The sequence below is a fragment of the Chiloscyllium plagiosum genome, unplaced genomic scaffold, assembly GCF_037043375.1.
Source record: "Chiloscyllium plagiosum isolate Xiang-an unplaced genomic scaffold, Cpla_swu_hap1 HiC_scaffold_2, whole genome shotgun sequence".
NCBI lineage: Eukaryota > Metazoa > Chordata > Chondrichthyes > Orectolobiformes > Hemiscylliidae > Chiloscyllium > Chiloscyllium plagiosum.
Window position 1 is genome coordinate 127120628 of NW_028270140.1, and position 13440 is coordinate 127134067.

Consider the following 13440-nt stretch of genomic DNA (forward strand, 5'->3'; position numbering starts at 1 on the left):
AAGTGAGTGATTGGATTTTTTTTTAATAAACCACAATAGGAACATAAAGAAGCAATTTGCATTTTTGTAAATTAAGTGAATTTATAAATCAGTTTCAGTTGTCAGTGGGACACAGCAATTTTAACTGGTCAGTCAAGATTTCATATACAACAGACTGCCTTCATTAAAACTAAAACTGTACAAATAAAACAGAGTATTTGTTTACCCTAATCACCAGAGATTATGTCAGATACCATCTAGTTATGTACAAAATGTGGAATGTTGAACAAATTCTGCTTTTTCAAACATTACAGATTTCCTCAATTAAAAAGGCAATGTTCAAAATATAATCAATGTTACTGTGGGGACTTAGTTAAGTACAGTGGCTACTGCTGGTTCATTTTAAGTTGGTTCCAATCCAGGTCATGTTCAAGTATATACAAACTTTTGAAAACTGCAGTCCACAAGAAACCATCTAAAATAAATAAGTTAGATAATAAATATAAGGGAATATTCAAAACTTTCCAATTTGTTTCTGGTTTGCATATGCAGCTGAATTTTACCTTTTATGAATTGGCCATCCATCGTGATCCACTGGTTACTTCAAACACAACAGGCCGAATGTCAAGCTTTGCTTTGTAAACCAGTGAACAGAAATAAAACATGTCTTTTTTTAAACATTTATGTAAAACAAGGTAGAATGAAAACAGAAACAAATCACTTTGAAATCAAGCCTCTTGAAATTCATAAATGTTGCATCATATTGGTTACAAAAAAAAACAGGTGAGATTTTGCCTTACTTTTGTCAAATAGCTGGTATCCCATCCATTGCTATGATCCAGTCCAAATCAATGGATTTACTGGCACTGTTATAAGTTTGGTTTCAAAATCATTTCTAGAGGTTGCCGAAAAATCAATCCAGATTTTGAAAATTCCTCAAGTAAATGTGATATTAATAAGCTCTTTTGATCCAACAATAGTCTGAAAGTGCATACATAATGCAAAATTTTCAAATGGTACTTTTATGTTCATGAAAGAAAACATTTTACAAACGTCAATTCTTACTAAATGGCTATTTCATTGAAATATAATTTATTCTTTCAGTATAAATTCTGTTACAGTATTACCATGCAGCTGAACAGTATCATTCCCCCATCAGATGAAACTTTTTTTTTTACTTCTTTAAAGCTGTTCCCACACTTTTAAAAACCATGCCTAAAATTGTGGGTAAAAATCTTTTAAAATACCAAGTTAGCAATCAACACAGCTTGTGACCTGGTGTCAAATCTTATTAAAAAAAAAGGAAGTGTTTTTTAAAAAATTTTCAACACACACAACAAACTCTTATACAATTTACCTTCATGGGAATGCTGCTACGGAATACCAACAATCAAGAAATATGAAGTCATGAGCTGATGCAAAATACAGAAGATACCCAAGAGGGTTTTGTTTCTGCTGACATATACAAGTATTTCTACTATACGCTTAGAGCAACTTTATTGATCAATTTGATTCCAACATAAGGAAAATAGCCTTTAGCACCATCATAGGAGCATTTGTAGGGCTTCATTCAAATAATCTTGAGTGTACATTTGATAAAATAAATCAACTCATTTAATGCTTAAGTTGGTATAGAAATTTTACAGGGAATTGAGATTAAAAGATAAGCACATTACTAAATTCAGATTTTTTTCTTCTAAATATACAGACAGTATTGCTTCTTTGCATGGGTAGAATCTATTAAAAACTTAATTCTCGGTCTCCTATGGCACTTCCACTGTGATACGCAAGGTTGACCAATATGCATCAGTATTGTTAATGAAACCCACTTTTAGTAAAGATAGAAAGTTTTTTTTTAAAACATTGGCCAAATGTACTAGAAATGATAACAGTGTAATAAAATAACATTCTCATACAGTAATAACATAACCACAATCCCCGCTTTGTAAAAACACTAAGAAACCTTGAATAACTTTAGTCTCCAATCATATTTCAGAACATACTGTTTGTAACAGACCATCTCAGACAGACAGGTTTCATTTGCTCTTCCTTTCCGAATCCAACTTTGAATAATAACTTCTCCATCATGTAACCACACTGTTGTACTTTTTGGCAACCTAGCCCCATATGCAGTTTCCCCATTTACTCATAGCAAGGTCACTTTATTGTATATGCTCAAGCCATTCACCTACCCATTCGTCTAAACAATGCACAAACATCCATTTTCCAGCTCCTGTACATCAAACTTGTAGGTTTCAGCGTTTAACAATTATACAAAGGTGATTAAAAATAAAGGCATACATCTATGGAACAGATAGCCCTGCCACCTGTTCATAAGCTAAAATCAGGCTCACTACTTAAGCCTTGTACAATTTATTTAGTGATGTATAAGATTATCCAAAAATAAACCTAAATTCTGTACAGAAAAGCACACAGGTTTGTTCATATTAAGAGTGATTTTGATGTTTACTATATTAATTCTTCATCCTGCAATATTTGCTTCCATAATCTATTTCAGTCCCTGGATCCACACCTTTACCATTATACAGAGTGGTTGTGCCCCTTATAACCAAAGCTCTACACTGCCAACAAATTACTTTACAGCCTAAACTTATCTGACCATTTTATAGTCCATTGATCCCTCTCCCAACTCCCAGTAAAAAGTGATATCAGCTGCATTTTGCTATGGAATTACTTATTTTAAAAAAAACTGGTCACAATGGTTGATTTCTTTTTTTGTCCATGATTTACATCATTAGGATGCAACTTCTCTCAGGATAATTAAGTCCACTGCATTCTGGAAGGTTTTTAATAGTGACACCGCTTGTCCATGCTCAATTTTAACAAAATTGTATCCATTTGCCTGTAAAAGAAGTACATCCATTAATACATAGTTTTAAAAATATAGTACAAGCAGCAAAGTTTAATCCAAGTTTACAAAAATCGAGTCTATTCATTTGCAAAATTAAACAATGCCTGTTTCATTGTTTAATAAGTCTTTTACTAAAAGGTTTACTCACTAATTTTACTCCAATCCCTTTGTAAAAAGACAAACATACCATTGCTTTCGGATTTGCTTGCTTTATCTGTATGTTAACTTACCGTGAGTGCCTCAAAATGCCAACATTCTTTGTCTCTGTTTTTCTACTTTTCCCATCAAAGTGGATAACATATGTATTTCTCCACACTGTATTGTGTCTGTCACACATTTTCCCCCTCCGTTAATCTGTGTACATGGATATAGTCTTCTTTCATGCTTCATACAGTTAACTTTCCCATATAATTTTCTCCCATCAGAAAAACTGGTATACATCATTCTCAGTCCCTTCAAATAAATTGATGAAAATTGCAAAAAGCTGAAGCCCAGACACTAATTAATGTAATAGTCTACTAGTTGCAGCATGCAATCTGAAAATGAACCATATTCACTTGTTCATCTATCTTGATTGTTACAGCCTCAAAAAAACTGACAGTTGTCAAACATTATTTACCTTTCATATATGTACAGCCTTTCTACTCATCTAATTTCTGTGTACCTCACAGATATTATGTACTTAGTAATAAATTCTAGGGTTGCATGTATGACTGATGTTTAGCTTGAACCATACACAAATGATCCAGAATGAGCTATCTATCTATTCTCCTCTCAGCTCAAACAGGACCAGTTAATCTAATCAGTATCTATCATTCAATGCTGTTCTCCATTACAGAGGCAAAAAAAAAGTTCAACGCCAAGATTCTCATGGAAATCAGTAGAGCCCCAAAGACTAAAGTCCCATCTTTACAGACTAGGAGTTGCAAAAGGGGAAACAAATTGAAACGCGACTCTCCTGCATTGGAGATTAAAGCCTGAAAGAAAAATAAGAATGGACAGAGATGACTTGATCTTTGCTGCTACCATGAATTTTATGTAACTACTACCATCTTTCAGAACAAACAGCAACATAAGTTCAGCTGGAGAAATCCAAGATCAAGGCACTGAAATTGATTTGATCAGCACCCAGTTGTGAATTTCTGAACAGCATTCTCAAAACTAACATCTACCACAATGCTGACTGTGATACAGTCCGTCATACCCTCTGGTGTGCAACAGGGTTACAATACAATTCTTGAAGTTTTTCATTCAAATCAGAAATTCTGGTCTCACATCAATGTTAGTCACACTACTTACTCCTTAAAAGACAGTTTCTTGATGGATTCGAACAGGCACTGTTTGGCATTTCCACACAGCACAGAAACAAAATGGAACATACTTTGAAAAACTGTCTACAACACTCTACTCTCAACATATGAAAAACAAGAGTTTTAAAATGCTGACTCCCGAGAGGCCATCATACTGCAGAATCTGCCATTGGTGTTAAGTGGTGTCTTCTTAGTAATTATATTGCTATATATATTGTATAGATGTTATGGGGCAGAAAGCCTCAACTTATTTAAAAGGTGGCTGGATGTGTATCTGAAACCCACTAACATGCAGGGCAACAGATCAAATAATGTAAAGTGGGATTAGTCTGGGTCGCTTGTTTTTGGGCAGGTGCAGACATGAGCCAAGTGACCTCCTTTAAGCTGCACACTTTATAAATCTATGAAGGCAAGCTGTCTCCTGGTAAAAATGTTGAACTTGGAGCGGAAGTAGGCTAATCAGCCTTTCTAACCTGCTCTACCATTCAATATATGATCAAAACTGAAATCTTATTCGGTACTCTGTACCCACTTACACCCCATACTGTTTGATCCCTTTAGCTCGAAGAAATGTATCTAACTCCTCCTTGAAAACATGCAAAGTTTTGGCATCACCATTTTCTATGGCAGAAAATACAACAACAAATTCATCTGTATCTTTAAACTGTGACCCCTGTTTTATTTTTATTCATTCATGGGATGTGGACATTGCTTAGATCAGAGTGGTACTGGAAAAGCACAGCAGGTCAGGCAGCATCCGAGAAGCAGGAAAGTTAACATTTCGGGTAAAAGTCCTTCATCAGGAATAGAGGCAGGAAGGCTCCAGGGTGGAGAGATAAATGGAACGGGGAGGGCCTGGGGAGAAGGTAGCAAAGAATACAAGAGGTGAATGGGGGTGGGGGGGGGGTGGGGGGGGGGGGGGGGAGAGAGGGTTCAGAGAGGAGGGTCGGGGAAGTTAGCAAAGAGTACAGTAGTTGAATGGGGGTGGGGATGGAGGTGATAGGTCAAAGAGGAGGGTGGAGCGGATAGGTGGGAAGGGAAATTGGCAGGTAGGACAGGTCATGAGGGTGGTGCTGAGCTGGAAGGTCGGAACTGAGGTAAGGTGGGGGGAGGGGAAATGAGGAAACTGGTGAAGTCCACATTGATGCCCTGGGGTTGAAGTGTTCCGAGGCAGAAGATGAGGTTTCCAGCATCTGCAGTCCTAACTTTTGCCTATGTGGACATTGCTGGCTGGCCAGCATCTAGTGCATCCTTGGTTGATGCATTTGTGGTTTCAGAACTAGAAACTTTACAATTGACTTGATCTTCTCAGTGTCTGTGTAGCTGTAAAACAAATGCCATGAAGGAAGGACATTGTTTGTTTGCCCTCATCGATCTCATCAAGGCATTTGACCATCTTAGTAACAGTGGTCTATTTAAAATAGTAGAACAACTGACTGCCCAAGTTGTTCAATGTGATCGGCTTTTTCCATGACAGCATGATGGGTAAGGTCATCTGGAGTTTGAGAGCAATACTAGGAGCAAACAGGGCCTCAGAAAAAAGGACATTAATTGAATGGGGGGCCAAAGTTGCACAACAAAGGGAAAATCAAGGAAGCAAAGTGTGATCTCATGGAAGAGATGGAGAGGGTTAGTGTAAAAACTGAAAGCATGAGAGATTTGAGATTTGTAACGAAGTGGCTAGGAGTATAAACCTGAGAGACTTGTGCATATCGTTTTCAATCTTAGAAATCCATGAACACTGGTATCAATGGGGTGAGAGAAAGGGACAGGTGAAAGGACTAGATAAGACAGTTCATCTTTGTCCAGCGAGGGGTTATTAGCTTCCTTATCCTTGTTGATGATCCTAAAATAGTGGAAGAATGGGAGGCAGCAATGGTCAACCTGGCTGACCCATATGATGATGGCGAACAAGATCAGTCATGAAACAAACGTAGAAGTATTTTGGAAGTGGCAACCAGTAATTTGGTTTTATTCTAATCAGAAGAAAGTAAAATACAACTTTGGAACAAAACAAAATTGTGCGACGATTCTCAAAAGTGTTGTATGTACCTCAATCAATCAATCATTTACATTTAAGTAAAGAAGTTCATGTGAAATTATGAATGCCATGATAAATGCCCTATAGCACTGGTTAAATTTGTGCATTTGACCTAAAATGCATCACTTCACATTTGTCCACATTAAGCCCCATCTGTAATTTCTCTGCCCAACTAATCTATAACTGATCTGATTAAGTTTAACATTTGGAGATGATTTTAAGGCAAGAAACACTAAGGAGAAAAAGCTATTTTTAACTCATCTGGAGCACATGAATGAGAACATGTATAATAGAGAATAAAAGAAATAACCTGCGCAAAACGTTGAAGAAAACATAACTGCAAGTGCTTTAGAGTTCAATTTTTTTTTAAACACAACATGGGCATCAGAAGATAAAGTAAGATTAATGGGAAATTACCTGAACTATTTTATCTCCAGGCTGCAACAGTTTTGAAGCTGGCCCTTCTGGTTGAACTCTAGTTACAAATATACCCTAAATAATGAACAAACATTAAGAGATTTAAACCATATTTTCATATAATCTTTAATAATTACAAGGAAACACACATGTAAATAGAACTCAATAGTAATAAACTTATGACACTGAATTTTGAAAATATCACATGCAATTCTAATCAAACAAGTTTCAGTGATCTTTAAAAATTTACTACAATTACTTGGATTGCAAAAGAAAGTTATCATGCTTTGAAGTAATTATATAGTGAAGTACTCACATTATCATCAGGTCTGAAGGGGTTTCCTCGACCTCCAATACCTCCAGATATACTGAAACCCAGCTCAGGATTCTTATCTATTCTAACGTGCATCTGGAAAATTGAATACAGGAAACCATTTAAGTAAACTGAAATATGCTGCTGTTATTTAAGTTGGCATTGATAACATAAACTGAGAGGGTATAGGGACATTGGAAAAACAAAGTAGATTAAAATCTTTTTCATTATTGTACCTCTGGGATGTGGGCATGAGTCTTGCCTGCTGCTGGGAATACTTTGCATTTCCCCAAAAAAAAATCCTAATTATAATACATTTTGGCAAATTACAACTCTGAAGTACAAAGGTTTCCCACACCTTAAAATATTTCAAAACTCTCTATCAGCCTCTCAGTCACAAACACCTCTCTATGTTTCAAGCTCTTCAGTCAGCTCAATTTTTTTTAAACCAGTGATACCAGGCAAATACAATGGGTATAAAGCCAGTACTGAAACTTTATTGTTAAACTGCATTCATTTTAAACTTTAAATTTATAATAACATCTTGAGAAAACTTAAAAAGGTCAAGATTTGCACTTCATAGAAGTACTCAAGGCTGCACATAAGATGAAAGAGACTGATAGTGTATTCCAGACTAGGAAAATTCAATGTTTATTCACTAATATGTTATTAACCAATCTCAATTAGGCAGTGGTGGAAATGCTACAGCTTTAACGCTCCTGGACAAAGTGCTGTGAAAGGAAAAGATCCAAGATTTCTGAATCTATGAATCAGTGAATCTAATCTACGAGTTAACATAGCAAGATAAATGAAGATAATTATGGCCCATATGACAATATCCTGGGATCAGTTATCTAATTTCTCTCCACAGATGCTGCCACACCTGCTGAGCTTTTCCAACAATTTCTATTTTTATCTCTGATTTACAGCATCTGCAGTTCTTTCAGTTTTCCTGGTTATCAGTTGTAAGGTTCAAAAGTAGAAGATGTTACAAATACAAAGGTTATAAGATTGCAACATCTCAGGATTCTCTCTTTGAGTTAGGGCAAAATTAAGGGCTGAAGAGGATCATATAACCTGTTCTGAATTGTACCTGATAAGTGGTGATAAAGAAGGGGCCCAGATTGTTATACTTGGAACAAAAACAGAAGTTGCTGGAAAAGCTCAGCAAGTCTGGCAACATCTGTGAAGAGAAATCTAAGTTAACAATTTGGGTCTGTGATCCTCCTCAGAACTGAGCTTTGAGGAGAATCACCAGACCCGATTATTTAACTTTGATTTCTCTTCACAGATGCTGCCAGACTTGCTGAGCTTTTCCAGCAACTTCTGGTTCAGTTTCTGATTTACAGCATCTGCAGTTCTTTCAGTTTTTGTTGTATTGGGAACCAGGTATAAAATGCTTAAAACCTCTAAAGATGGTGAGGCAACAGAATGAGAGCATGAAAGAGAATATTGCAGGGAAAGAGAGAGCAGACAGAGATAGCCAGTCTATTATTTGCCAATCAATGTGGGAGAAGGCTTATGTTCAGACGAAAGGGACAAGTTGCTGAGAATTTAAACAAAGTTGAAAGGTTCACCAAGCTCTACTTAGCAGGGTAACCCCACCATGAAACTCAGTATAACAATTTGAAGTTATCCAGTAGAAAAGAGAAATAGATGCAAGGCACAGGGAGTTGAGAATAACTTTGAGGTGGTTTCTGTAGAATGAAGCTCTGTTTACAGGAAGAGGAATTTTGATTGCTTTAATAGTTAAATGGAGGATCTTTTCTGGTGTATAGAGTATAAGTTGCTTATGCAGTGGTGGTTAGACATTGTTTCTTTTAGTTTGTTTTCAGCAGAAGCCTGAAACCTTGAGAATTTGTAGTGTGGACCTTCCACGAATACTGGAAATTTAAATATCCTTTTACAAGGTTTGGATCTCTATGGAGAACCTAGCAAGGACAAGAGAGGGGAAAAAACAGCAAAATATTAGGATTATTAGGAGAGAGAATCTACAATTAGTTCTTACCTCCTGCTGTATAATATCACGGCCTTGTCTCATCAAATGATTTGCCGATGCACTTTGTGTTGGACAATGTGGAGGTTGGTGGGATACTTTTAGCATTAAATAATCAATCAGCTGTTCCCGAGAAGGATGTCTCCCAATGGTTGCTTGAGACATTGTGTGGTGGGGTTGGTTGCAGTTAATTGGAACTCTGGAAGATTGATATGTCTGACCATTTGTCAAAGGCACCTGGGGAGGAAAGTAGCAATGAAAAGTTCAACACACTTGCTTCAAACTTAATTCCAAAAGATTTCTGAATATTTTTGTGATCAAGTATCAGAATTCTAAGAAAGATCACACCGTTAATCTCTTAGTTTATCATCTTGGGTCTGTTTTACCCAAACTGCATGATTTTCATCTTTTTCTATTCGGAACCCATATTTCATAACTCAAATCCCTGGCTAAATTCTTTGATTTTGTATTTCCACACTAGGTGGCAGCATCATAGAGCAGACAATCTTGTACAAGACCATATTATACATATTTATCAAATAATGAATAAAACCCCAATAAAATCACAAGAAACATAAGGGACGCCAGGTGACGTCTTTCTTCCTTTTGGAAGATATTCCTCTCTCTCAACAATCATATAGTGAAGAAGACACTCAAGCATGGGAACAAACACAGACACTTTCAGTCAAACAAAGCTTTGTGCTTTAATGCACTGGACTAATTTGCTCCGCTAGGTTTAGTTCAATAATCCAAACGCAGCACGCTGCAAATAACTCAATAACATTTTGAATACATGAAAACCAAGAGATCAGGACATAAAAATGCAATAACTACTGGCACACAGACACATTCAGTTGGTGATTTCAAATCAGAAAATAAAGCCTCATTTCATGAGAATCTAGCAACAAGGGCATGAAGGTTGGTGAATTAATCAGACTGAAGAATTTGCATTCACAGCAAGTCAATAACTTTAAAAAAGTGAAGATATTCTATTTGAATTATTTATTATTACTTTTCAACCACTTTATCAAAGACTTTCCCTCCAGCACAAAATCAGAGTGGGGATGTTTGTGATTGCAAAATTGTTCAGCACCCATTCACAATTCCTCAACTACTGAAGGAATTTACATTACAGACCACTGAACAAAGCAAAATAAACTGAAGAGTGAGATATGTAGATAACTGTGTATACTCAAGTATATGTTCAATTGAAGTACAAGTAGAGACCTAACTTTGGCCAAAGAAATATGGTATTTTCCATATATCTCATGTATATGTTGACCCTACTATATCGTACTAAAATGCATACATTCAATCATACTGGTAACTCGATTCATTGCTCTTTATTTATCGTATCTCTGTTCATTCATTCATAACTCTACTCACCTTGATTTACGACAGCATGTTTTAATTCATTCATTCATTCATTCATTCATTCAGTCCAGTACTAGAGTCATAGAGATGTACAGCATGGAAACAGACCCTTTGGTCCAACTTCTCTGTGCCGACCAGATAACCCAACCCAATCTAGTCCCACCTGTTAGCACTCGGCCGGTTATCCCTCCAAATTGTACTAGTCTCCTCACTTCCTCTGACAGCCCATTCCACACACGCACCACCCTCTGCTTGAAAAAATTGGCCTTGGGTCTCTTTTATATCGTTCCCCTCTCACCCTAAACCTATGCCCTCTAGCTGTGGACATCCCACCCCAGGGAAAAGACCTTGTCCATTTGCCCTATCAATGCAACTCATGATTTTATAAACGTCTATAAGGTCTACTAAGTCTATCGGTATTTATCGCACTTTGTTCACTCTACATTCTAAAGTTAATATTGTTAAAAAGTTGATCATTTTAATTGTGCCATTATATCTGAATAAAATTGAGATATATTAGCTACATACTGGTATATCATTAATTCCTTTGACAAATGTGTTAATATTACTGATGTTCATAACATACATGAAGAAATGGGAGGGAAATGGAAGAATTTGGCGGGAAAGTTATTAAATTCTGAATGTGTAAACTTTTTGAAATGTTTCATTTTAAAGTGTGCCATTCTACCAGGCCATGATGTTGAACAGTGTGATTTTGCAGGATTTCAATGAATCTTGACATGTTCAAATTTTATACCAGTTTCTTGCTTTTATCTAATAATTACCTTTACTGTAATTCATTGTGTTTTTTTTCTTTACCCGGGATTGGTTGTGAGATCAAATCAAGTTTTGCTTATAATACGGTACTTAGAATTGCAGCATGAATTTCAGCCCTCAAAACTTGTGCCTGCGTAATACTCGACCCCTAATTTCAGCTTTAAAAAACGGTCTTCAAAATTTGACCTCTCCAGAAGTATATTACTATAAATCACAAAAGATTTGCAACATAACATTCGTAATAAAGGAAGACCCTACTATCTCACCTCTCCAAAGGTAGGCAAACATCTCTAGTAGTGTTTTGCTGAACATGCTGTCAGGGAAATGATAGAAGCAGATATGATTGCAACATTTAAGAGGCATTTAGACAGATGCATGAAGAGGCAGTGAATGGAGGGATATGGACAATTTGCAAGCAAATGCAATAAGTTTAGATAGCATTACGGTCGGCACAGACATGGTGGGCTGAAAGGTCTGTTCTTGAACTGTACTGTTCTATGTACCCCATGGGCACCAACTTAAAATAACTGAATCTTCTACATGACCACCATATTGTTCAGACTTAGTCAGAAACATTTTATTGCAATCTAAATTACACATTCAGTTTGATTCAGACACGTACACAAAAGAGTTGAATGCCACTGAAAAGATGAGAGGATCTGCTCTTCTAATTTATTAACTGAGGTATGTAATGGATGTAAATGAAGTCTACGTGAGTCAAAAGGAAAACCTTCCATTCACTGGAATTGTACCTAATGCAAAGTAAGATGTGGTTATGAGAAGCCAGCCATTGGACAACACTTCTAGAGTTCCTCAGAGATGCATCCTTAGCCCAATCACTTCAGCAGCTTCATTAATTAATTTCCCTCCATCATGAGGGTCAACAATTAGGCCAAATCTACATATTCCAGTATTCAGCTCTATTCATGACTCCTCAATAATGATGAAACCCCACTGAATCACATCCTGCTTGGGCTGAAAAGTAGCAGGTGACATTTATAGCAAGTATGTGCTGAGTAATCAGTACTTAAAAAAAGAGAAAAATTCCACCATCTCTTGAAGTTTAGGTACCTTTATTATGCAAATTCCACCATCAGAATCTTGGCAGGCTATTGACCAGGGGTTGAATCAGATGCAGCCATATCAACACCACAGCTTCGAGAATTGTGGGCGGCACGGTGGTTAGCACTGCTGCCTCACAGCGTCAGAGACCCGGGTTCAATTCCCGACTGACTGTGTGGAGTTTGCATGTTCTCCCCGTGTCTGCGTGGTTTCCTCGGGTGCTCCGGTTTCCTCCCACAGTCCAAAGATGTGCAGGTCAGGTGAATTGGCCATGCTAAATTGCCCGTAGTTTACGTAAGGGGTAAATGTAGGGGTATGGGTGGGTTGCGCTTCAGTGAGACGGTGTGGACTTGTTGGGCCGAAGGGCCTGTTTCCACACTGTAAGTAATCTAATCTAATCTAATTCAGTCAAAGCTGACTGTTCTGTGAAAAATGGCTCACTTCCTAATCACTTAATGTCTTTCCACCATCGACAAATCTGAAGGAGTAATCATTACTAGCCTGAAGAGGTACAGCTGCAGCTCTCAAAATAACCCAGGACAAAGCAATTCACTTCATCAACTTCTGACACTGGACAAATATATACTGCCTTCTCTAGGAGTACACGATATGACAGAACTTACAACCTGCAGCATGCAATGCAGTACTCAGTTCACTCCTGTGATTGCTCAGTCAAGATCAACAGCAACAATGATGTCAGGTCACCATTACTTTCAAGTCACAACACATCAAGAACAACAGTATTTCAAATGTTCCTCAGTGAAGGAAATCACATGGCAGACTTAGGCAATGGATAATACAATAGCAGAAACAGCCCTATTGATCTGCAAAGCCCGCCATAAAAACATCTTGGGTGGATATGGAGTGGGTTGAGAGAGAGAGTGAGAGAGAGAGTGAGAGAGAGAGAGAGTTGATGAGAGAGAGAGTGAGAGAGAGAGTGAGAGAGAGAGTGAGAGAGAGAGTGAGAGAGAGAGTGAGAGAGAGAGTGAGAGAGAGAGTGAGAGAGAGAGTGAGAGAGAGAGTGAGGAGAGAGAGTGAGAGAGGAGAGTGAGAGAGAGAGTGAGAGAGAGAGTGAGAGAGAGAGTGAGAGAGAGAGTGAGAGAGAGAGAGTGAGAGAGAGAGAGTGAGAGAGAGAGAGTGAGAGGAGAGAGAGTGAGAGAGAGAGAGTGAGAGAGAGGAGAGTGAGAGGAGAGAGTGAGAGAGAGAGAGGTGAGAGAGAGAGAGTGAGAGAGAGAGAGTGAGAGAGAGAGAGTGAGAGAGAGAGAGTGAGAGAGAGAGAGTGACGAGAGAGTGAGAGAG

At 37.6% G+C, this 13440-nt stretch overlaps 1 protein-coding gene across 1 annotated transcript in view; it reads right to left on the bottom strand.

Annotated features, from left to right (window-relative positions):
• The window catches only part of LOC122557914 (uncharacterized), a 116703-nt gene continuing 103263 nt past the window's right edge, over positions 1–13440 (bottom strand). Inside the window, exons 15-18 of the mRNA XM_087994025.1 lie at positions 8941–9182; positions 6936–7028; positions 6620–6694; positions 1–2842 (exon numbers count right to left, since the gene is read on the bottom strand). Coding sequence (XP_087850151.1) covers positions 2735–2842; positions 6620–6694; positions 6936–7028; positions 8941–9182 — 518 coding nt within the window. The 3' untranslated portion in view covers positions 1–2734. The remainder of the gene's footprint in view (positions 2843–6619; positions 6695–6935; positions 7029–8940; positions 9183–13440) is intronic.